This window comes from Podarcis melisellensis (assembly GCF_964234715.1).
Source record: "Podarcis melisellensis genome assembly, chromosome: 2".
Classification (NCBI taxonomy): domain Eukaryota; kingdom Metazoa; phylum Chordata; class Lepidosauria; order Squamata; family Lacertidae; genus Podarcis; species Podarcis melisellensis.
The window spans coordinates 7,012,390-7,035,454 of NC_138529.1; the positions used below are offsets into that span (position 1 = coordinate 7,012,390).

Sequence of the window (23,065 nt, forward strand, 5' to 3'; positions counted from 1 at the left end):
TTGAAGTTCATGTGGTTTCAAATCCAGGTCTTCTTGCCTGAAGGGCAGAGTGAGGGGTGCTGCAGCCTTTAGCTCTTCGTGGCTTTATTATACCCAGAAGCTGCTCCTAAGTATCAGTTTTCAGTGTGAAGCTCTGGAACAGGGCTGTTCTGGTAGCTGAGGGCACCACAACCCATTCATGATTGTATTGGAGTGAATCATGTTTGGTTTTATTTTTAGAGATTTCTTAAATTTCCTGCAAATGAACACTTCCTTGGCTTGGTAGAGGAGATATTGCAGGCACATTGTACTGCTTTTATAGTCCAAAAGTGGCACACATGCTTTCAAAAAAGCTATAAATAAATGTCCTAATTTCCTCCTTGTATGAAGGAGACGTGGTGGCTCTTCTCTTTTTCCTTACGCTCTTGAATTTCTTACTGCAGTACAGGGAAATACTATTGAGCATGCCTGAGTCTTTTACCAAAAAGTGAGCAGCGTTATAAACTCCTAGACTGGCTGGTCCAGGGTTGGAGAGGCAAGGACCTTGAATGAGGCAAGGACCTGGAAGGGATCAGCCCTCCTGGCTTTCAAATTTAACTACAAGGAGTAACTCCCCTGGCTACCAGCCTGTGCCTATGGCAAGGGGGAGTCGTGCTTCATCTAGATGTTATCAAGGATGGAGAAAAGTGAGAGACATAGAAAAATCACTGTATCTCTGTACAGGGTTGCTGAGGACCTTGGTCTTCATCTGGTGTGTCACCCCAGAGAGGGAAGCAGAAAGGAAAGGATGAAGACAGGGAGACAGAGATGAGGAGTGGAAGACACATGTAGGCTAAAGGATATAAAAGCATGATTTATTTATTTTTGCTGCATTCCTGTTCACCAGGAGCGGGTAACCTTTTGGGCACAAGTGAAGGGGTGCCATATTTCAAAAAGTAAAATCCAGGACATCCCGAAAGTTGTTGAGTTCCTTTCCTTTCAAGAACGCCAAAAAAACCCGTGATTTTTTAATTGACTTGCCTAAGATCCAGGACAAAGCGCCACATTTTGAAAATTCCCCCCGGTTGTCAATTCCACCTTTGAAATCCAGACGTATGGCAGCCCTACACAAGGGAAACCTTTGCAGCCTTGGCTAACCTTCCGAGGGCCACTAGTGGGTGTGGCCACCTCTCATGCACATTCTCACATGCACACCCAGGCAGTACACAGATGGCCACACAGAACACACAGAGTGGGGTTACTAGCCCCTCCCCATTAATCAAAGGGTTGATTTGATGATCAAGCAGAGAGGGGAATGTGCATGCCCATCAGTGGACTGGGATGTGCCCACCTCAGTACTGTGTCTACTTTGGGGGGAATCTTCCTTCCTTCCTTCCTTCCTTCCTTCCTTCCTTCCTTCCTTCCTTCCTTCCTTCCTTCCTTCCTTCCTTTCTTTCTTTCTTTCTTTCTTTCTTTCTTTCTTTCTTGACAGATTGACCGAACTGGAGTTAGTTAGCTATCCCTTGCTATAAAGTCTAACCTGAGAGAAAGTCTCATTGAACTCAAGGTCACCTCCTTCTGAGTAGGCAAGCTTAAGATTGCATTGTAAATGTGGATCCATGTTGCACATTTGAAATTAAAGGAGGGCCGTTTCTTGAAAAGGCCATTGGTTCATTTCAGTAATTTTATTCCTGGGTTTGGCATGTTTTTGATTAAAATACTGGACACTAGACAAGTCAGTAGATTATTGTGCTGTCCAGACCAGACCAGACCAGTTTGCCAGCCTGACCATCATCCCCAAGTCAGCACATTGCTGAATGTAACCAATATGTTCCTTGACAATCCCATGTCTTGTCTACACAATCCCATGTCTTTCAAGAGAAAGAGGAAGTCCTTCCATGCTTCCCAGAATGTATTCCATGGAAGCAGTCCAAGAACTCCATCCACACCACCTGTCTCTCTGGAGAGCCAGTGTGGTGTAGTGGTAAGAGCGGTAGTCTCGTAATCTGGGGAACCGGGTTCGCGTCTCCGCTCCTCCACATGCAGCTGCTGGGTGACCTTGGGCCAGTCACACTTCTTTGAAGTCTCTCAGCCCCACTCACCTCACAGAGTGTTTGTTGTGGGGGAGGAAGGGAAAGGAGAATGTTAGCCACTTTGAGACTCCTGAAGGGGAGTGAAAGGCGGGGTATCAAATCCAAACTCTTCTTCTCTTCTTCTTCTTCTTCTTCTCTGCTCCTCTCCTTAGAGCTCCATGAACCTTCCTCCTGACAAGGCTCGTCTCCTCCGACAATATGACAACGAGAAGAAATGGGACCTCATTTGCGACCAGGTAAGGTGGGGCTGCCCTGTGGTGGTTGTTGATGGAGTGAGATTCCACTCTGTCATTAAAGCTACAAATCATATCATGGCAGAGGCTGATGACTCAGACAGGGTCACTGCCAGAAACAACTTCATCTCCCCTTGAGCTACAGTTCCTCGACTCCCTTTAAAAGAGCAGACCAGATCCCCTTATCATAATGCATTTTTCCTACTCGACTGCTTAATTCTTTGTTGTTATGAGAATGGTATCCCTGTTCCCCGCATGATTAACGGGAAAACGTAAACATCTGACCTCCATGTGGGCCTGTTTCAGGCCATAACATTATTTTAGCTATTTATATACTGCACAATTACCAAAGTTTCTAAGCAATGGAAAAGCTCTTTCATTTGATTTCGAGGTTGCTTCCATGCCGGGCATTTACTGTGGAGCATAACTGTTTTGCTCATGTACTTTTCACGGGGCATCTGCACAGCACCATGACCAAAACATTCGGCTCCTGTGCATTCTGCCACCTACCTGCTGAGCTCAGAAAATTCTACAGGCCCCTACCTACAGTGTATAGACACACCCAGTTACTCATAATACACTGTGGTACAATTCCTCCCTGTCTAATCAAGAAAGCCACAAAATTTAGGTTGAGTAGAAGAGAGTGGGATGAAATTGTCCCTCCATTTATTTTCAGTCATCCCCTATTCCTGTACATTTAACATCAGCTTGATCTGAAGATATTAGCAAGTGATAATCCTTATCCCTACGTTATAAGCAACTTGGAGGTTCTTGCAGATCAAGGTGCTGATAAAGGCATAGGAGTGGTCCATGTCATTCTTCCCTAGTCAGTTGACAAATCCTATTAGCAGCTCTTTGTGCCGCTGCAACAGTAGCAGCCACCATGGCTATCTCTCTTTGTGTTGTTGTCCTCTTAAGTCCTCTCAGGTCCCAGCCAGCATAGCCAGCGGTCAGGACTGATGGAGGGCATTAGGTTAGGTGCCCCTGCTCTTTAAGGAAGGCCTAACAGATATGTGGGTTCATCATCCAGGTTACAGCAATGCATTTGTAGTAATAAACCAAGAGCCTATGTTCCATAAATCACCTTGGACAGTGACTGGGGACTCATGGAATAACGTTTTTCTCCGCCTGTGGGTTCCCAGATGAAGATGTTGCTTTAGACTGGTCCGAAACCATGAGAGGGAGACCACAGGTTCTTACAGCCCAGTTCTGTGTATGCTTATATAGAAGTTAAGTAAATTCCTGCAGTGCAGTGGGGCTTGCCTAAGGTTGCAATCCTAAGGGGAAAGGTGCAGATTTTGCTAGCATTTGAGCGGGACAGAAGGTCACAGAAGAGAATGTATATGGGTGGAGCATAGTGGAAATGGCTTCCTTTCAAGCTTATGATACGATACAATAATCTTTATTGTCATTGCCCCATAAAAAGGACCCCTAACTATTAGGTCCAGTCTTGAACGACTCTGGGGTTGTGGCGCTCATCTCGCTTTATTGGCCAAGGGAGCCAGCGTACAGCTTCCGGGTCATGTGGCCAGCAGGACTAAGCCGCTTCTGCCAAACCAGAGCAGCGCACGGAAATGCCATTTACCTTCCCGCCGGAGTGGTACCTATTTATCTACTTGCACTTTGACGTGCTTTCGAACTGCTAGGTTGGCAGGAGCAGGGACCTGAGCAACGGGAGCTCATCCTATTGCGGGGATTCGAACCGCCGACCTTCTGATCGGCAAGCCCTAGGCTCTGTGGTTTAACCCACAGCGCCACCTGCGTCCCATGTCATTGCCCCATACAGAACAACAAAATTGAAGGGGGAAAAATCTACATAAGACATTGAAACCAATAAGCCTGCTTATTAGATGTACAGGCATAAAGGAGCATCTGGAATTCAGATTACCCAGGAAGAGCAAGCCACCAGACAGCGTTGTCATTGGTGCAACTCAGGGCAAACCTGAGGCTTGCTATGTTAACAAATAAATAGTGGGGACCTTTCCCCTGTGGTGACCTAGGCCAAGCTTGGCTCTGTGCTTTTGAAGACCTAACAATCATTATTCCTGCCTTCTGCTTCTTTCTTCTTTCTTCCTCTTCACCGCCCACCCTTGACCTGGAACAGGAACGATTTCAGGTGAAGAACCCACCCCACACATACATTCAGAAACTGAAGAGCTTCCTTGACCCAGGAGTCACCCGGAAGGTAAGACGCTCAGAATATTTAATGTATGCAAGTTCCATTCACAGATTATTTAAATGGTTTACAAGACTGGAAACATCAAACAAAGCATTGGCCGTGCAATATGACAGTGATGGCCTCCAGGGCAGCTCACTCAGTGCATGTTGCCACAAGAGGAACAACCTCCCTTCTCCTCCCCAGCCCACGGCTCTGGGGATTCTCCAAACACACACCCCTGAGCCAAAATGGAGGGGGAAATGCTAGCAGGACTCCATGTGCTGTCTCCCACTAGCACAGCTCCTTGGTTGGTGCCAAGGCCGCTGCTCTCCCTTTGTTAATACCACTACCAGACTAGGGCGAGGTGGTCCTTCAATTTGAGGATTTCTTCAAATAGAGGCCTTAAAACAGAACACGAAGCTATCCCAGGCCAAGATATCACTTGGCCTGGCAGCGCCCTTTCCACTGAGACAAGTTTCTCATCCTGAAAAGCAAACTCTGAGGCTAGGCTTTATAGCAGAGGTGGAGAATCTGTGGCCCTGCAGGTGTTATTGGATTCAGACTTCCATCAGCCACAGCCAGCATGGTCATTGGTCAGGGGTGATGGGAATTGTAGTCTGGTACAACTGGAAGGTGCCAAGATGGCTACTCCTGGTCTGTGCCATAGTAAGGAATCTCACAGGCCCTCCAGTTCTTGCAGAAGTAGTATTATTTGTATAAAGAACAAGGGGTATAGGAGAATATAAGCAGGGGCTGGAATTAAACACAAAGATGGAGGTACGGAAATAACGGATGCATTTAACCCGATGGTTGATCCTATCCTCATATGCAGGCTTGATTGTAGATGAGGAAGGTAAATTGCTTGTATCCTGCTAGTAAAGTGTGGTCTTTATGCTTGTAGAAGTTCCGTCGGAGGGTGCAGGAATCCACCAAAGTGCTGAGGGAGCTGGAGATCTCTCTAAGGACCAACCACATTGGGTAAGTCATTGGTGGACCCTGTCTGGGTCTGATATATTACTGCTCTAACACGCTCTGCATCAGCCTTCTTTAGCCTCGGTGAACACAGTGTTCTGAGGACTGCTCAAGGCTTCTCTTGCCTTAAGGCAGTCACCAGATCCTGCCAACATTACATGGGTGTGTGTCTTTGTTTATTGGCTGTTTATTGACCTAGTGGCATTTCCGAAATGCGAGCAACAAGATCCATGTTGGAGGCGGACTAAGCGGTGAGAACTAGAGGCTTCAATTGACACACAAATTATGTGGGGCATGAGCCAGCTATTTTTAAACCCCTTGAGATCCAATGGCAATGTTTAGCACATGCCCAGATCTCTCCCAATGAAGTCAATGGGATTTTAAAGCGCTTAATTTTGAGTGGATCATACATGCTATGTGTAGCCGGGGGGCAGGAGATTTACTGTGTGTGCAAATGGGTTAATTAGGTGGTGCAGTTTCCCAACTTGACTTGGTTCTCTCTCTGTTTTCAGTGTGTGTGTGAGAATAAGCACCTTCTTCTTAATTTGGGTTATATAATGATGATGGTTTCTATAATAAAAGAAGCTGTATAGGTTTTCGCTGATATGTGGCTTCCCAGGCGAAATGCAGCTGCTGAGGAAGAGGTGTGGAGTTTTAGCAGTCTTCTCAACATCAGTTAATTTCTGGAATTTACCCAAGGTGGGGTGATACGGATTAGATAGCTTTAAAACGGGCATTAGACAGATCCATAGAGGTTCCTGGAAGTGCATAAGCTAAGTAAGCCTAGGGCTCAGGTTCTTAAAGGGCCTCCAAAGACATTTTTTTAGAAAAACTAAATTTCAAGTTTTACCTAAGTGGTTAAAAAAAAATAGGCATATATATATATATATATATATGTCAGGGTTTCTGGGAGAGAGGAGGAGATGACAGAGGAGACTGAGAGCGAGTGGGAGGAGGGGCAGAAGGATGAGGAAGAAGATGACGGAATTCTGAGGGAATCCACGAGTCTGAGCAGCGAGTCAGAGGATTCTCAAAAGGGGGTTACCTTAATCAAGCAAAAGGGAGGAGAAGGGAGAAGCGGAGAGGAGCCCAGTGGAAGACAGACGCAGCAAGAGGCGTCTCAGCCGGAACGGAGTAAAGGGGGTGGAGTCGTCAGCCTCTCGGAGGGAGCAGGATTAGGAGAGAACAGAGAAAGGGGGTTGGAGCAAGGTGTTCAGCCGGAAAGGGTGGAGAGCAGAACAAGGGGTGGTGTAGCGGTCGAAAGAAAGGTCAGCAGCAACGTACGCGCGCCAAGTTCAAACGTAGAGGCGCGCGGAAGTGGAGAGAGCTCAGGGGAGGAGCCCGGCCCTAAAGCCAGAAGGAGGGGGGAAGAGGCGGCAGAGGATTCAGCCTCAGGCGAGTCACGGAGAGAGGGAACCCAGGGGGGCAGGAAGACCCTGCGGAAAAGAAAGGAGAGGAAGAGGTGGTCTAGAGCCAGGCTATTAAGTTGGTGTGGAAGAGGGGAGGAGTCAGAGGGGACTTCAGCGGTCTAACGTGACAGACGTACGGCCACGATGCTGAACTGTACGAGAAGCAGAAATCTTCAATAAACTTTTCCTGTAAATAAACTGCAACGGAGTGAGGTCTCTTGTGAGCTGGGACCCGTCCTGGGTGGCCGTGACAGTAAGTCCCCTCTCAGAAAGCAAAAAATTTTTTTTTGCGAAGCTCACGAACGGGAGCAGCCATGAGCGCTGAGGAGCAGCTGGTTGCACTGCGGGATCAGGTTACCGCTCTCACATCGGCAGTCATTGCTTCGCAGAAGAAGAATGACGACTTGGAGAAGACGTGCCAGGATTTGCAGGCAAGGTGGGAACACGCGGACAGGGCGGGGGCCCCAGGTTCCAGAGCGGAGGGCATTGCGCTTGGACGGAGGGGGGGTGCCCTGGTTCCGCATTTTAATGGCAACTTGCAAGACTATCCCAATTTCAGAGCGGACGTCGTATATGCATTGCATTTACTCCGTCACGATTTTAAAGATGAGGAGGAGAAAGTGGGGTTCATTGTTTCGCACCTGCATGGGGAGGCCAGGGCTTGGCTACGCAATCTGTGGCGCGAAGATGGACCGGCCCGTCGCAATTCAACTGCGTTCATCAAAGCGATGGATTCTTGTTTTCAATCCTCTGTGGATGTGGACATTGCGCGCCGTCAAATGCACGGGCTGAGGCAGGGGAAAGCGACTGTGCGCCAATACCACTCTAAATTTTTTGCATTGCTCACCGCCTTAGATTGGCCAAAGGACAGTAAGCCGGTCAGAGATCTTTTTTGGGAGGGATTGAGCCCCCCCATCAAGGATGAGATCGCTAGGGGGGACAGACCCCAGACCCTAGAAGACGTGGTGCAACGGGCTTTAGCTATTGGAATTCGACATGAGGGACGTCCGTGGCACGAGGAGGACGGCCCCCAAGCGCGTGCGCAAGCGAGGACTCTCCCTTTTGTGCACAGGGATTTCAGCCGTGCGCACCCCTCGCCAATGGGGAAGGACAGCGAGGAGCCAATGGAGATTGGTGGTGCTAGGGCTCAGAAGCCATCCCAGAGCCCTGTCCCTGGTGCAGCCAAAGCGAAGCCTCCTAGAGGAACCAGGAAGTGTTACATCTGTGACAGTGCGCACCATATGGCGAAAGAGTGCCCCCAGAGGCTCCAGAAGCACACTGCAGCACTGGCAACTGTAACAGCAGAGGTGCAACCAGGGGAGCAGCTTCAGGGAAACGACAGTGCCTGGCTGGAAGCAGAGCTACTGGGGCTCAGCCAGGCGGATCTGTAGACAAGCCCCCAGCATCACTGCAGAGCGTGGACCCTTTGCCTCCCAGACCGGCAGTTCTGCTCACAGCAACACTCCAGTTGCCTGATGGGAGACTCCTCGAGGTTCCAATAACGATCGATTCGGGAAGCAACGCCGACTTCGTGGGACTGCAGTTCGTTAAGCAGCACAACATGGCGCTCCTGCCTGCAACGACGCCTCTGAACGTGGTCACGGTAGACGGCAGGAAGTTGCTGGGGGGGCAAGTGGTGCAGCAAACCCCTCCCATGATGATGCAGATTGGCAACCATCGAGAACTTATTAGTTTCAATGTCACCCACTTATCGGACACACCCATCGTGTTAGGCATGAGTTGGCTGGAGAGGCACAGTCCCGCGGTTGCGTGGTACCAGCGGCAGATCACCTTTTGTTCATCGTATTGTGCTCAGCATTGCTTTCAGACCGATCAGGGAGGAGAAGCCGAGCAGCAGTTGCATCTGGGTATGGTGCAAACAGTGCCTCACAAGTACCAGGACTTCTTGGAGGTTTTCTGTGAGAAGGAAGCTGACAAGTTGCCGCCTCACAGACCTTACGACTGCGCGATTGATTTAGTGCCAGGGGCGCAACTGCCTGCTGCCAAGCTGTACTCCATGTCGGAAGACGAGATGCAAGAGCTTCGGGAGTTCATAGACCATAACCTCAAGCGAGGTTTCATCCAGGAATCTAAAGCAGCGGGTGGCAGCCCTGTGTTCTTTGTGAAGAAGAAAAACACGCCCCAAAAAAGGCTTATAGTGGATTACAGGTTCATAAACAGCTTGACTAAGCCCAAAGCTTTCCCCATGCCCAAGATTGACGACCTTTTAGCGACCGTCAGGAGGGGCAAGATTTTCACCAAGCTGGACCTACGTGGAGCTTACAATCTCATCCGCATCCGGAAAGGAGATGAGTGGAAGACCGCCATGTTCACCCCTCTGGGCACATACGAATACAGAGTCATGCCTTTCGGTCTCCAAAATGGCAGCCACGTTTTTCAAGCATTTATGCACCACGTGCTAGCAGGTCTCCTCTACAAGAAGTGTGTCTGCTTTCTCGACGATATCCTGATTTTCTCGGAATCGCCGGAGGATCACGATAAGGACGTGAGGGAGGTCCTGCAGAGGCTGAAGGACCACAGGCTGTACGCCAAGTTGGAAAAATGCCAGTTTGATGTCAGAGAGGTTGATTTCCTTGGCTACAAGTTGTCCGACGAGGGACTGGCCATGGACAGGGCTAAGGTTCAAGCGCTGTTGGACTGGAAAAGCCCTCGAAATCGGAAAGAGGTCCAGAGGTTCATCGGCTTTGCCAATTTTTACCGCAAGTTTATTAAAGGTTTTGCGAACGCGACGGCGGCTATCACTGACACCCTCAGTTCCAAGAAGAAGAAGTTCGTCTGGACCGAACAAGCGGAGCGGTCCTTCCGGACGCTTAAAGGTCTTTTCGCCTCCGAAGAGCAGCTGCTCCACGTGAATCCCGGCAGACCCATGCGGGTAGAGACCGATGCGTCAGACAGAGCGGTTGGGGCCGTTCTTTTGCAAGAGGATTCACAAGGCAACTGGAGACCGGGTGCGTTCTACTCCCGGAAGCTCAGCAAGACGGAGCGCAATTATACCATATGGGACAGGGAGTTGTTGGCCATTCATGCAGCTTTCAAAGCGTGGCGACACTTCTTAATAGGAGCCAAGCACACGGTGCAAGTCCGCACGGATCACAAGAACTTAGAGTATTGGCGGACGGCTAAGTTACAGACCCAGCGACACATGCGCTGGGCGGAGTTCTTTGCGGATTTCGACTTCAAAATAGAATACATCCCAGGAGACTCCAATGTTATTGCAGACGCGCTGTCCCGAAAGCCGCAATACTTGGAGGAAGCAGCTCCAATCGCAGCAAAGCACATTTTCGCACCGCAGGCGTGGACGTGCGCTACCATCGCAGTCGACCTGGACGCGGTGCGCCGCGCGTTGCAAAGGGATCAGTTTGCACAGTCCAAGATGGAGGAGCTACGCGGAGGGTCGCGAGACAACGATGAGTTCCAATTGCAAGATGGACTTTTGACTCGTAAGGGTGCCCTTTACGTGCCCACCGACGATCTTCGAGCCAAGGTTCTGCAACAATTGCATGACGCCCCTAGTGCAGGCCATTTCGGCAAAGAGAAGACGATGGAGTTGGTGGCTAGAGACTTTTGGTGGCCCCAGATGAGAGGAGAGGTGGCGGACTACGTCGCCAGGTGTGATATCTGCCAGAGGTCCAAACCAGTGCACCAGAAGCAGGCGGGATTGCTAGAACCGCTGGAGACACCGCAGCAACCGTGGGAGAGGGTAGCGTTGGACTTTGTTACGGACCTGCCCAGCTCCAGAGGTAAGACGGCGGTGTTAGTGGTGGTGGACTTGTTCACCAAGATGGCGCATTTCATCCCTTGTGCCAAGGTGGCGACGGCAGAACAGACCGCAAAGCTCTTCATCGATCACGTCTTCAGAGTGCATGGACTTCCGCAGTCCGTCTTGTCCGACAGGGGGCGCCAGTTTGTTTCCACTTTCTGGCGAAAGCTTCTGGGCATCTTGCACGTCAAAATCAACCTGACATCGGCGAGACATCCACAAACCAACGGTCAAGCGGAGAGGGTCAACGCGATCATGCAGCAGTACCTGCGGTGCTACGCCAACCAGCGACCTGCGGCGTGGGTGGACTATCTGCCGATGGCTGAATTCGCCTACAACAACACGAAACACGCATCCACCGGGGTGACGCCTTTCTTCGCGAACAATGGCCGTCATCCCAGAACCTTCCCGAGATTTGCGGCACCAGGAGGGGGGGGGCCTCAAGATGCCGACCAGTTTGCAGCGGAGTTGCAAGAGGTGCACGAGGAGCTGCGGAGACATTTGGAGCTGGCAAAACAGGCGTATAAGGTGCAGGCTGATAAGCACAGGAGGGCGGGAGAGGACATCCAGATTGGGGACTGGGTGTGGTTAGCAGCCCACGCGATGCCGGCCAGGTCATTGGCCAAGAAGAAGTTAGGACACAGGCAGCTAGGGCCATATCAAGTTGAGGCTAAGATCAATCCGGTGGCTTTTCGTCTAGCCCTTCCGGAGGGTTCCAGGGTGCACCCGGTCTTTCATAGGTCGGTGCTCACTCCCTACAAAACCCCACACAGGTTTCAAGAGTCAGGAGCACTCCCAGAGCCACGTAGGAGGGCGCCTGAGGGGGGGGAATCGCCAAGACCAGAACCTCTTAACGAGGTCACAGAGATACTGGACTCGAGATGGGGGGAGGAGGGAGTTGAATATTTTCTAGCCAGGGAAGGCACTCCGGCCTCTGCCAATAGCTGGGTGCCGGGTTACGCGTTGGACGAACCCCTGTTGAAGGAGGAGTTCCATGCACTTTTTCCGCACAAGCCCATGCCCGAGGAGTATTTTGATGATTGGCTTTTCACGCCCACTTTGTCAGACAGCACGTTCGAGGGTTTCTCCTCACCCGAGGGCCATACGCCCGAAACAAGCCCGACCAGGGATCCGAGACTGGGGGGGGAGGAGACAGGCCCTTGTTGGTGGGTGGATCAGCCAAGGGAGGCATGGAGTCAGAGATGGATGGTAGGTCCTTGGCAGGCAGCGCCAGGAGAAGCAGTGATGGAGGAAGAGACTGTGAGGTCTGTGGGTGGGGAACCCGAGTTCGAACACACATATACGGAGATGACAGAGGAGAACGTTGAAGTGGACAACTTGTATCCTGAACCGACCCCGGAAGAACCACGTTTTCCTCAACCTGCACCCGGCGAGCGGGAGGGGGGAAGGGGGGGCTTCGAGGGGGGGATGGATGTCAGGGTTTCTGGGAGAGAGGAGGAGATGACAGAGGAGACGGAGAGCGAGTGGGAGGAGGGGCAGAAGGATGAGGAAGAAGATGACGGAATTCTGAGGGAATCCACGAGTCTGAGCAGCGAGTCAGAGGATTCTCAAAAGGGGGTTACCTTAATCAAGCAAAAGGGAGGAGAAGGGAGAAGCGGAGAGGAGCCCAGTGGAAGACAGACGCAGCAAGAGGCGTCTCAGCCGGAACGGAGTAAAGGGGGTGGAGTCGTCAGCCTCTCGGAGGGAGCAGGATTAGGAGAGAACAGAGAAAGGGGGTTGGAGCAAGGTGTTCAGCCGGAAAGGGTGGAGAGCAGAACAAGGGGTGGTGTAGCGGTCGAAAGAAAGGTCAGCAGCAACGTACGCGCGCCAAGTTCAAACGTAGAGGCGCGCGGAAGTGGAGAGAGCTCAGGGGAGGAGCCCGGCCCTAAAGCCAGAAGGAGGGGGGAAGAGGCGGCAGAGGATTCAGCCTCAGGCGAGTCACGGAGAGAGGGAACCCAGGGGGGCAGGAAGACCCTGCGGAAAAGAAAGGAGAGGAAGAGGTGGTCTAGAGCCAGGCTATTAAGTTGGTGTGGAAGAGGGGAGGAGTCAGAGGGGACTTCAGCGGTCTAACGTGACAGACGTACGGCCACGATGCTGAACTGTACGAGAAGCAGAAATCTTCAATAAACTTTTCCTGTAAATAAACTGCAACGGAGTGAGGTCTCTTGTGAGCTGGGACCCGTCCTGGGTGGCCGTGACAATATATATATATATATATATATATATATATGCAGGTTTTGGTGTCCTCGGGTGTCTTCCCGTGTAAAAGTTGGGGTGTCTAGGCGACGTTTCGACGAGGTCTCACTCGTCATCTTCAGGCTGGTGCTTTCGGCTTCTTGTTACTGGAACAGAGCAGGATCTCAGTGTTTGAGTTCCTATAAATACTGTTGAGGGGGTGTGGTGTATAGCCTCCAATGTTCTGGGCAGAGAGGAAGTTCCCAGGCTAGTGTGCCTTTTCTTCTTTTGTTCCTTAATTACTTGAGGGATATCTTGAGTGATTTCTTGAGTGATATCCTGAGTACCACTTAGGTGGGTCATTAGGTGTGGATTAGTTGCTAAAGTCTTTGTGTCTTGACCTCTTGAACTTTGTGAAGAGTTTTTCTGAGAAGATGGCTGTACTGCACTTAGTTGTGCTCTGGCTTGGCTTCGTGTATAGGGGCGAGCTGTGGTTTTGTGGCCTGTGTCAGCCAGATCTGTGTAGGGATTGCAGGGGGGTGCAGCATCCGGAGGTGCCACCATGGTTTGGCTACTGGATGGTGTCTGTAATTTATCTGTGGAGAGGGTCTGGGTTTGGGTCTGGTGTGGTTGATTGGTGATGGCGTTCTGTGTGCCTCTGGATCTGGTGTCAGTTTTTGTGGGGAGGGCTAATTTCCAGATGTCTGGCAAGCGGGATGTGTCGTCACGCTTGTTCATGTTGTGAGGGTGTTTCTCTATCTCGATGGCTTCCATGATTATTCTCTTGTGGTGATGTTCCATGTTAAAGAGCAATTTGGAATTTGCAAAATTAATTTCGTGTCCTGTTTCTTTCATGTGTTGGAAAAGAGAGGAAGTTTTTTCTTCTTTTTTGACGGCATTCTTGTGTTCTGCGATACGTGCATTTATTCGTCTGTTTGTTTGTCCAATGTACGTGGCTGGGCAGACTTTGCAGGGTATTTCATAGACCCCTTGGTTTTCCAACTGGATTTTATCCTTGGGGTTTCTGAGGATATTGGCTATTTTTTGGTTGGTGCAAAAGGCTGTTTTGATATTGTGTTTATGGAGGATTTTGCTAATTTTATCTGTAGTGCCCTTGATATAAGGAAGGAGGGCCATGCCATTGTTTTCTTCTGTGTCTTGGTTTTTGGGGGGTGTTTCTTTTTGGATTAGCTTTGTAACCCTGTTTTGCTGGTATCCATTGGCAATTAACACATTTGAGAGATTCTGTAACTCAGTTGTCAAGTGGTCTTTGTCAGCCAGGCGTTTGGTTCTGGAGATGAGAGTCTTGGCTACGGAGTTTATTTGTGCAGGGTGGTGGTGTGATTGTGCATGTAAGTAGCGGTTGGTGTGTGTTTTTTTCCGGTAGATAGTGTGTCCTAGGGAGCCATCAGGTTTTTTGTAGATTAGGACGTCAAGGAAGGGAAGTTGGTTGTTGGCTTCTATTTCCATAGTGAATTGTATTTTGGGGTGTAGGCTGTTGAGATGTGTGAGGAAGCTATCCAGTTTTTCCTTCCCGTGTGGCCAAATTACAAAGGTGTCGTCAACATATCTGAGCCAAAGTTTTCTTCTGTGTTTGGGTTTGTGTTCTGACTTGTCTAAAGCATTGGTTTCAAAGTGTTCCATGTACAGGTTTGCGATGACCGGTCATCACAAACCTGTACATGGAACACTTTGAAACCAATGCTTTAGACAAGTCAGAACACAAACCCAAACTTTGGCTCAGATATGTTGACGACACCTTTGTAATTTGGCCACACGGGAAGGAAAAACTGGATAGCTTCCTCACACATCTCAACAGCCTACACCCCAAAATACAATTCACTATGGAAATAGAAGCCAACAACCAACTTCCCTTCCTTGACGTCCTAATCTACAAAAAACCTGATGGCTCCCTAGGACACACTATCTACCGGAAAAAAACACACACCAACCGCTACTTACATGCACAATCACACCACCACCCTGCACAAATAAACTCCGTAGCCAAGACTCTCATCTCCAGAACCAAACGCCTGGCTGACAAAGACCACTTGACAACTGAGTTACAGAATCTCTCAAATGTGTTAATTGCCAATGGATACCAGCAAAACAGGGTTACAAAGCTAATCCAAAAAGAAACACCCCCCAAAAACCAAGACACAGAAGAAAACAATGGCATGGCCCTCCTTCCTTATATCAAGGGCACTACAGATAAAATTAGCAAAATCCTCCATAAACACAATATCAAAACAGCCTTTTGCACCAACCAAAAAATAGCCAATATCCTCAGAAACCCCAAGGATAAAATCCAGTTGGAAAACCAAGGGGTCTATGAAATACCCTGCAAAGTCTGCCCAGCCACGTACATTGGACAAACAAACAGACGAATAAATGCACGTATCGCAGAACACAAGAATGCCGTCAAAAAAGAAGAAAAAACTTCCTCTCTTTTCCAACACATGAAAGAAACAGGACACGAAATTAATTTTGCAAATTCCAAATTGCTCTTTAACATGGAACATCACCACAAGAGAATAATCATGGAAGCCATCGAGATAGAGAAACACCCTCACAACATGAACAAGCGTGACGACACATCCCGCTTGCCAGACATCTGGAAATTAGCCCTCCCCACAAAAACTGACACCAGATCCAGAGGCACACAGAACGCCATCACCAATCAACCACACCAGACCCAAACCCAGACCCTCTCCACAGATAAATTACAGACACCATCCAGTAGCCAAACCATGGTGGCACCTCCGGATGCTGCACCCCCCTGCAATCCCTACACAGATCTGGCTGACACAGGCCACAAAACCACAGCTCGCCCCTATACACGAAGCCAAGCCAGAGCACAACTAAGTGCAGTACAGCCATCTTCTCAGAAAAACTCTTCACAAAGTTCAAGAGGTCAAGACACAAAGACTTTAGCAACTAATCCACACCTAATGACCCACCTAAGTGGTACTCAGGATATCACTCAAGAAATCACTCAAGATATCCCTCAAGTAATTAAGGAACAAAAGAAGAAAAGGCACACTAGCCTGGGAACTTCCTCTCTGCCCAGAACATTGGAGGCTATACACCACACCCCCTCAACAGTATTTATAGGAACTCAAACACTGAGATCCTGCTCTGTTCCAGTAACAAGAAGCCGAAAGCACCAGCCTGAAGATGACGAGTGAGACCTCGTCGAAACGTCGCCTAGACACCCCAACTTTTACACGGGAAGACACCCGAGGACACCAAAACCTGCATTCCTGTACCCGTGAAAATCTACGAAAGCATATATATATATATATATATATATATATATATATATATATATATATATATATATATATATTAGTGTGTTAGCTTTTCGTTGCATCCTAACCTATGTATTGGTATATATGCAAATACAGTGGTGCCCCGCAAGACGAACGCCTCGCAAGACGGAAAACCCGCTAGACGAAAGGGTTTTCCGTTTTGGAGGCGCTTCGCAAAACGAATTTCCCTATGGGCTTGCTTCACAAGACGAAAAAGTCTTGCGAGTTCCTTCGGGTTTTTTTCCCTTTCCCCCCCTTTTCCTAAGCCGCTAAGCCGCTTATCAGCTGATCCGCTGATAAGCCGCTTAACAGCTGATCGCTAAAAGCCGCTAAACCGCTAATAGCGCTAATCCGCTAAGCTGTCAATGGGCTTGCTTCGCAAGATGAAAAAACCGCTATACGAAGAGCCTAACGGAACGAATTAATTTCGTCTTGCGAGGCACCACTGTATGAACCTTTATCATTTCTGCTTTCAATGTCCTTTCTGTTATGTTCTTTGTCTTCTGTTACAAAACCTTTAAAACAAAAAGTAAATGGGAGGAAGTTAAGAAAGAGGTGGGGACATCTTTTGGTGATGCTGTGGGGCCTCTTAAACTTGAGATAGCTTAGGGTTCAGCATGTCTGCTGGTTGGCTGCTGTAGAAAGCAGGATGCTTCACTCACTGGCCCTCTGACCTGATCCATTTGGGCTCTTAATGTCCAACTGTCCTAGGAATCAGTCCAACGAAGCAGAAAATGGTCCACCTGGGTGATGGTCCATTTGACAGGCAGGCCAAGGAAAGCAATAAAAGGAAAAAAGGAGGGTAGGTTAGATGAGGACGTTCTTCTTCAACTCTTCCCCTCGGTCTGCTGATAATGCTCTAGCCTGCCTGAGAGGCCCCTATCCTCCCAAAGGTTCCCATGCCTTCTGTTGTGAGCTAGGAAATGCGCCGCTATCGCCACCTGTCCTGGCTCCAGCTGGAAGGGAAACGCCGGCAAGAGCAGGAAGCCGAACTGTTCCTGTCCTTAGTTTCTGGTCAGTGCCGGCCGGGCAGGACTTCCTCAGGGTGGCTGGAGCTGACACGGGGAGTGGTTGCTTAGTCAGCAAGACTGTTTGGTCTAGGCAATGAAAGAGCGGCAGTTTGGGTGTGAGAGTCAATAACAAAGAAGGGGGGATTGCTAAGGGCTGGGGATGAGAGATTGTGAGTGAGAGCGAAATATTTTGAGGTGTCGTTAGGGTTTTCCATGAAATGGGGATGGTGGCGTCTGTGGATTCATGGTGGAGAATCGTACAAGTGTAGTGCCAAAAGAGGCCTTAAGAAGGTTATCTATTCCAAAGCCTTGCTCCCAGACATTAAAAAGACACCTATCCAGCACAAGGTCACAGGCTCTATTATCTTCTAGATTTTAGCAGGCAGTTGACGGAGAGCAAAGGGGGCCAAAGTCTACTGAGGCAGAGGAACAAGGAATGTGTTCAGTACAGTGCACCGAATATGTGGCTAGGTCACTTGTTCTGCAGAAGTGCAACACTGCCTCCCCCAACCTACTGCAAAAGTCATTTGCTAATATTATCTGCAAATTAAACCTTTTCCATGTAGCCCATAATATTAGCAACTGATATTTAGTCATACACATTGGTAACGGCCAGCCATTTATATGAAAGCCAACTCACAATATTCTGTTACAAATGGGTGTGGCCAAGAAATAGAACTGGATGTGTGCTGAATTTTCGCGGGGTTCGTTTTTTACATCTGTCTAGAACAGTAGCTTTCCTTAGCATCCTTCCAGACAGCCTTTTTATTGTGCATTTATGCTGATTCTTATGAACGATATTGTTGGAGTGATTATAAGAACCCCTCTTTCACACCCCTGCAAAAGGTTTTGGGCGGACGTTCTACCTTGTTTCCAATCAGCACATGTCCTGTGACTTCCTGCTGAAACCCTGCAGTTATTTTATACCACAAATTGTTGGTTTATTTTTGTTGTGCCCCTCCAGACAGAAATAATACAATACTATTGGGGAAGTACCACAGAACAGCTAATAAAGCAGGATGATGTCTGGAAGGCCCAATATAAATCCAGCCCTAATGCGCCATTATTGTATCAGTGCCAGCTGAGACACTCTTACTATAGCAGGAGCAGGGATATTAGTCTTAGGCAAGCAACTATCTCTACTCCCTGTGCATCATGCTAGGGTGCTAAGGTTAGGAGCCTCTAATGCAGCGTGTGTGTATTACTGGTCTACCTTTTAAAGGTAAAGGGACCCCTGACTGTTAGGTCCAGTCGCGGACGACTCTGGGATTGTGGCGCTCATCTCGCTTTACTGGCCGAGGGAGTCGGCGTACAGCTTCCGGGTCATGTGGCCAGCATGACTAAGCCACTTCTGGCAAACCAGAGCAGCGCATGGAAACGCTGTTTACCTTCCCGCCCGAGCGGTACCTATTTATCTACTTGCACTTTGACGTGCTTTTGAACTGCTAGGTTGGCAGGAGCTGGGACCAAGCAACGGGAGCTCACCCTATTGCGGGGATTCGAACTGCCGACCTTCTGATTGGCAAGCTCTAGGCTCTGTGGTTTAGACCACAGCGCCACCCGTGTCCCGGTCTACCTTTTAGGACTGTTTTAAAGATTAATGTGGTAGAGTGTGTGGATCACTTTGCACGATTAAATAAAGCACCATGTATACCTAATCTATTCTAATTACTACTAAAACCACAAAGGGTTTGTTGTGGAAATTACAAAGATAAACACTGACTGGAACTAAAAGTATGAAATTGTTTATAAGAGTCATAAGGAATAAATTACAGTGCCTCCTGTAAGTCAGTAAGAAAGGAATGCATCTTTTGTTAAAAGTAGGTATGTGTAAAACTCTTTTTGCTTTATAACAGTGCAAGCATACATGGGAGTTCTTTTGGGGACTATTCCTGATACTCAGCTATTGAAGAGGAACAGAATAAACAAGCCAGCTTATATTCCGCATGCAAAATTGCAGAAAGCAGTGAGCAGTGTTGGCTGCACATTACAACAGAATTTTGCACTTACTTTAAAACCAAGAAGGTGCTGGTCCTTAAGCCTGCAAAAAAAAGGCTTGAGAGTTTGTGGGAAATGTCTGATCAAACTGTGGCGACAGGAATGATGGGAGTAGCTGCGGCGGATTGACAGCCGTCATGACATACAGCTTCAGTTCCATGCCTATCTGTTTGTCCCTCCCCTTGAAGTGGAATAAATTATGCAAAATAAGCATATGTTTTGCATACCGCAACGTGATTTGCATAATCTGCACAGCTGCTGGTTTCAGCTTTTCAAGGAGCAGAATGTGAGCTCACTTGGTACACAACATTGAAGGGTGTTGTTGTTTTAAGCACATGGCCATAACAAGAATATGGTCTGAAAAGCAGGCTGGGTTTGGAGACAGCATTGCACTTTTGATGGGAAGAGCCTTTTTTTAGGAATGTGTGATTGGGACTGGGGAGGGACAAGAGGGAGAAGAGCAGGCACTCAGAGCGTGATCCTTGGGGTGAGAATAGGAATGTTGCAAAGCGCACAAGGGAGTCCCTGTGTTCATCTTTGAAATGCCGAGGGGGGAATGTGCTTGCATGCAAACAGCCCTAATCTGCTACAAACAGTCTGCCTGCCCTTGAGAAAAGTCCCTCTGTTTTCCCGGAACTTACTTTTTCTTTCCCGTAAGCAGCGCAGCCTTGCCTAGTCAACTCAGTAATCCTTCTGGAGGGAGGGAGTCAGTTCCAGAAGCGCAACCCAGTATGGGCATATTCTAGAGCAGCAGTGACATGTGCAAACATCAGAGAGTCATGGGTCACTCGCTTGAGGCACCTGGAGCTATGTTTTCCCTGCAGGCAGCCTTGGCGTGGCGCCTCTTTTACTCCTGTTTCTCCCCACGTAACACAGAGGAGACTGGATTGTGTGGGTTCAACAGTACGTTCAACACTACTCCTGTTTAGCCATTTGGTCCTTCCTAAGCCTGTTATTAAGGGACGCGGGTGGTGCTGTGGGTTAAACCACAGAGCCTAGGACTTGCCGATCAGAAGGTCAGCGGTTCAGTCCCTGCTCCTGCCAACCTAGCAGTTCGAAAGCATGTCAAAGTGCAAGTAGGTAAATAGGTACCGCTCTGGCAGGAAGGTAGACGGCGTTTCCGTGCACTGCTCTGGTTCGCCAGAAGCGGCTTAGTCATGCTGGCCACATGACCCGGAAGCTGTATGCCGGCTCCCTTGGCCAGTAAAGCGAGATGAGCGCCGCAACCCCAGAGTCGGTCACAACTGGACCTAATGGTCAGGGGTCCCTCTACCTTTACCTTTTAAGCCTGTGATTCTCTCTCTCTCTCTCTCTCTCTCTCTCTCTCTCTCTCTCTCACACACACACACACACACACACACACACACGTGTACATGTAGATATGCATGCACAGTCTTGTGTCTTCACTCTCAGAAGCAGTCAGGGACATGTAGACAGATTTGTCCCAGCATATGCACATGTGAAACTTCCTTAATCTTGTTCGACAATTGGTCCATCTACTGCAGCTTTATCTACTGGCAATAGGAATGCAGAACTTAGGGAGATAAGTCTTTCCTGAGAGATTTTCAACTTTTTGAGACCGTCACCCTGCAAAACGTGTTCTCTCCCATGGACCTACGGTCAGAGAATACAGGCATGCCTGCTCATAAGCACATGAAAGCATGTGCACCCACTCAGTTTCCTTTGATGCATACGCCCACGATCTCCTTTCCTGTACTAGAGTGTGGCTAGGATTGGATTTGCCTTGGGCAGCTTCTGCTCCCACCTCTGTGCCCTTTAACCTCCAGCAAATGTGTTGAGGGCCCTAAAATAGCAGCCACTGGAGTCAGACAGGAAACACACAGGGGTGGAGGCTGGAGTTCAGACAGGCAGGAAATGGGCGGGAGTGTTGCTCCCCTGTCCCACAGAGAAAGAGAGAGGGAATGAACATATGCATAGTTCCAGTATCCAGATGATTGATAGACGAAATCACATTCAACCACGACTACTTCTGGAAATAACATACACTGAACAACCAGCCTCCAAACAGATGCATGCACCCTCCTTCATATTCCAGAGTTGGCACAGCTACACACAACAAAGCCACAGATACACAACCACACACGCACTTATATACTGTATTCCTTTATTTCATACTCCACCTGGTTCAGTCCGATCCCTTGATGCAGAGTGGCATCATATTCATACCTTCATGTTCCTTCACAACTTGCACCAGAGCGAGAAGGATGGAGAGGGACATCCCCAGCGAATGTCAAAGGGACTGCAGGGCCCTGAGCGAAACCCTCCCTGCCCAGCATCAAAAGATAACGCCCTGCCAGTTGCTTTATTTATCGGCAGCTGGGGATTCTGCAATCTCCCCACAGCACACATTGGGTGGGCCATGGCTGGCTTCCTTCTGAATTTTATCATGTTCATCTGTCTCCTTTGAACCCCCTCCAGTCTGTCCCTCTTGCAAAGCCACAGGGCCCCCAGACTGAATGAACACAATTCTGTAAATGAGCTGAACTTGATCTGTGTTATACAGAGTGAGGGAGCTGTTGATGTCTTGTGTCTCGTAGCCTCAACTGTGTTTAAGGCTTGGAGGCAGGCAGTAGTCTGGGAGAGACATTGCTTGCATCCCATCATGTTCTGTCTGTCTGTCTGACTGTCTGTCTTTTGGCACTCTACCAAATCTGGCCAAACAGGTTTGTTCAGGTTTTAGAAACAGCATAACCCTCACCCTTTCTGCAGAACCTGATTAGAGCAGGTGAAAGCATCCACAACAAAGAGAGACTTTTCTTTGACACCATCTTAAACTATTTTGGAGGTGGAGGTGTTGTCTGTCTCTAGCCTTTATGAGCTTGATGCAAGCTCCAAGCTTGCCTTTTTGGATCGCTTCTTAAAAACAACAATAAAAACAAAACCACTTCTTCCATAAAGCCTTTCTTCCTGGACCACCCTCACCACTTCTGCACTGTCTTTACCACCACATCCTTTCAACTCTTTTCCTTTTCAGTTTCCCCTTTCTTTTATTATCTTCCTTCAGATTTGTTCTGAGTTTACTTTGGGGCTAAGTAAGGCAGTGTGCACTGGGTTTAGTGACTTGCATGCTGATTTGTTGCTGCTATTTTGATCTGTCCTGCATTCTGTGTTTTAATTGTGATATTCATAATGTTTATGGTTTTATTTTCTTTGTACGCTGCCCTGTTCAGTTTACTGGAGGGTGATCTAGAGACAGCTTTTAAATGAATACACATTCAATGGCAATTAATTAGCCAGTGTGTCTACAGTAGCATCTTCAGCCACCCATCAATGGGTCGTATTCAGTGTAGCATGAACCAAAATGTTCCATCAGCGCAAGCATTTCTGACTGAGCACAGAATGCTCTCCCCCTCCCCTCCATGCCCCCTAAATACATTCCAGGTCCCCCCCTCCCCAACCCTCCAGAGCAGATTTGGGGGTGGTACTGTGGAAGGAAGGGGGAATCTCATGGCAATAACGTAATCTTTGCTAGTGCAACTATTTAAGTGAAAATCACATGATGGTATGATGGATAACGGATCACAAGTCAACTTCTGCAAGTCATCGTGAGCTGCCCTTGGGTAATAAAGCCCCATTTTTGGGTTTTTCTTTTGCAGATGGGTGCGCGAGTTTCTCAATGACGAAAACAAAGGCCTGGATGTGCTGGTGGATTATCTCTCCTTTGCTCAGTGTGCGGTGATGTAAGTGTCTGCATTTCCTTTGAGGTGCCCCAGAATCTTCCTGCCTCTTTGTATCACTATTGGAAGCAGTGGGACTTTGAAGGCATTGTGAGTGGGGAGAGTCCTCCAAGCTTCCCATAGACTCCGAGTTAGAACAGGATGCTTGGCTGGATGGACTGCTGGCCTGATCCAAAAAAAGCTCTTATTATGTTCTTATGAAACACATTTTTAGACAAAATCGGTCCAGAAGGATAATAAGCTATCTGGTTTTTTGGTTTTGTTTTTAA

At 48.6% G+C, this 23,065-nt stretch overlaps 1 protein-coding gene across 8 annotated transcripts in view; it reads left to right on the forward strand.

Moving 5' to 3' along the window:
• FMNL3 (formin like 3) overlaps positions 1–23,065 on the forward strand; it is a 110,274-nt gene that overhangs the window by 45,903 nt on the left and 41,306 nt on the right. For all 8 annotated transcript variants that reach the window (XR_014165701.1, XM_081900714.1, XM_081900713.1 and 5 more), the window contains exons 2-5: positions 2,204–2,287; positions 4,389–4,469; positions 5,344–5,420; positions 22,716–22,799. Coding sequence is in view for 7 of the 8 variants with exons in the window: in XM_081900714.1 (XP_081756840.1) it covers positions 2,204–2,287; positions 4,389–4,469; positions 5,344–5,420; positions 22,716–22,799 (326 nt within the window). In the remaining variant the exon portion in view is untranslated. The remainder of the gene's footprint in view (positions 1–2,203; positions 2,288–4,388; positions 4,470–5,343; positions 5,421–22,715; positions 22,800–23,065) is intronic.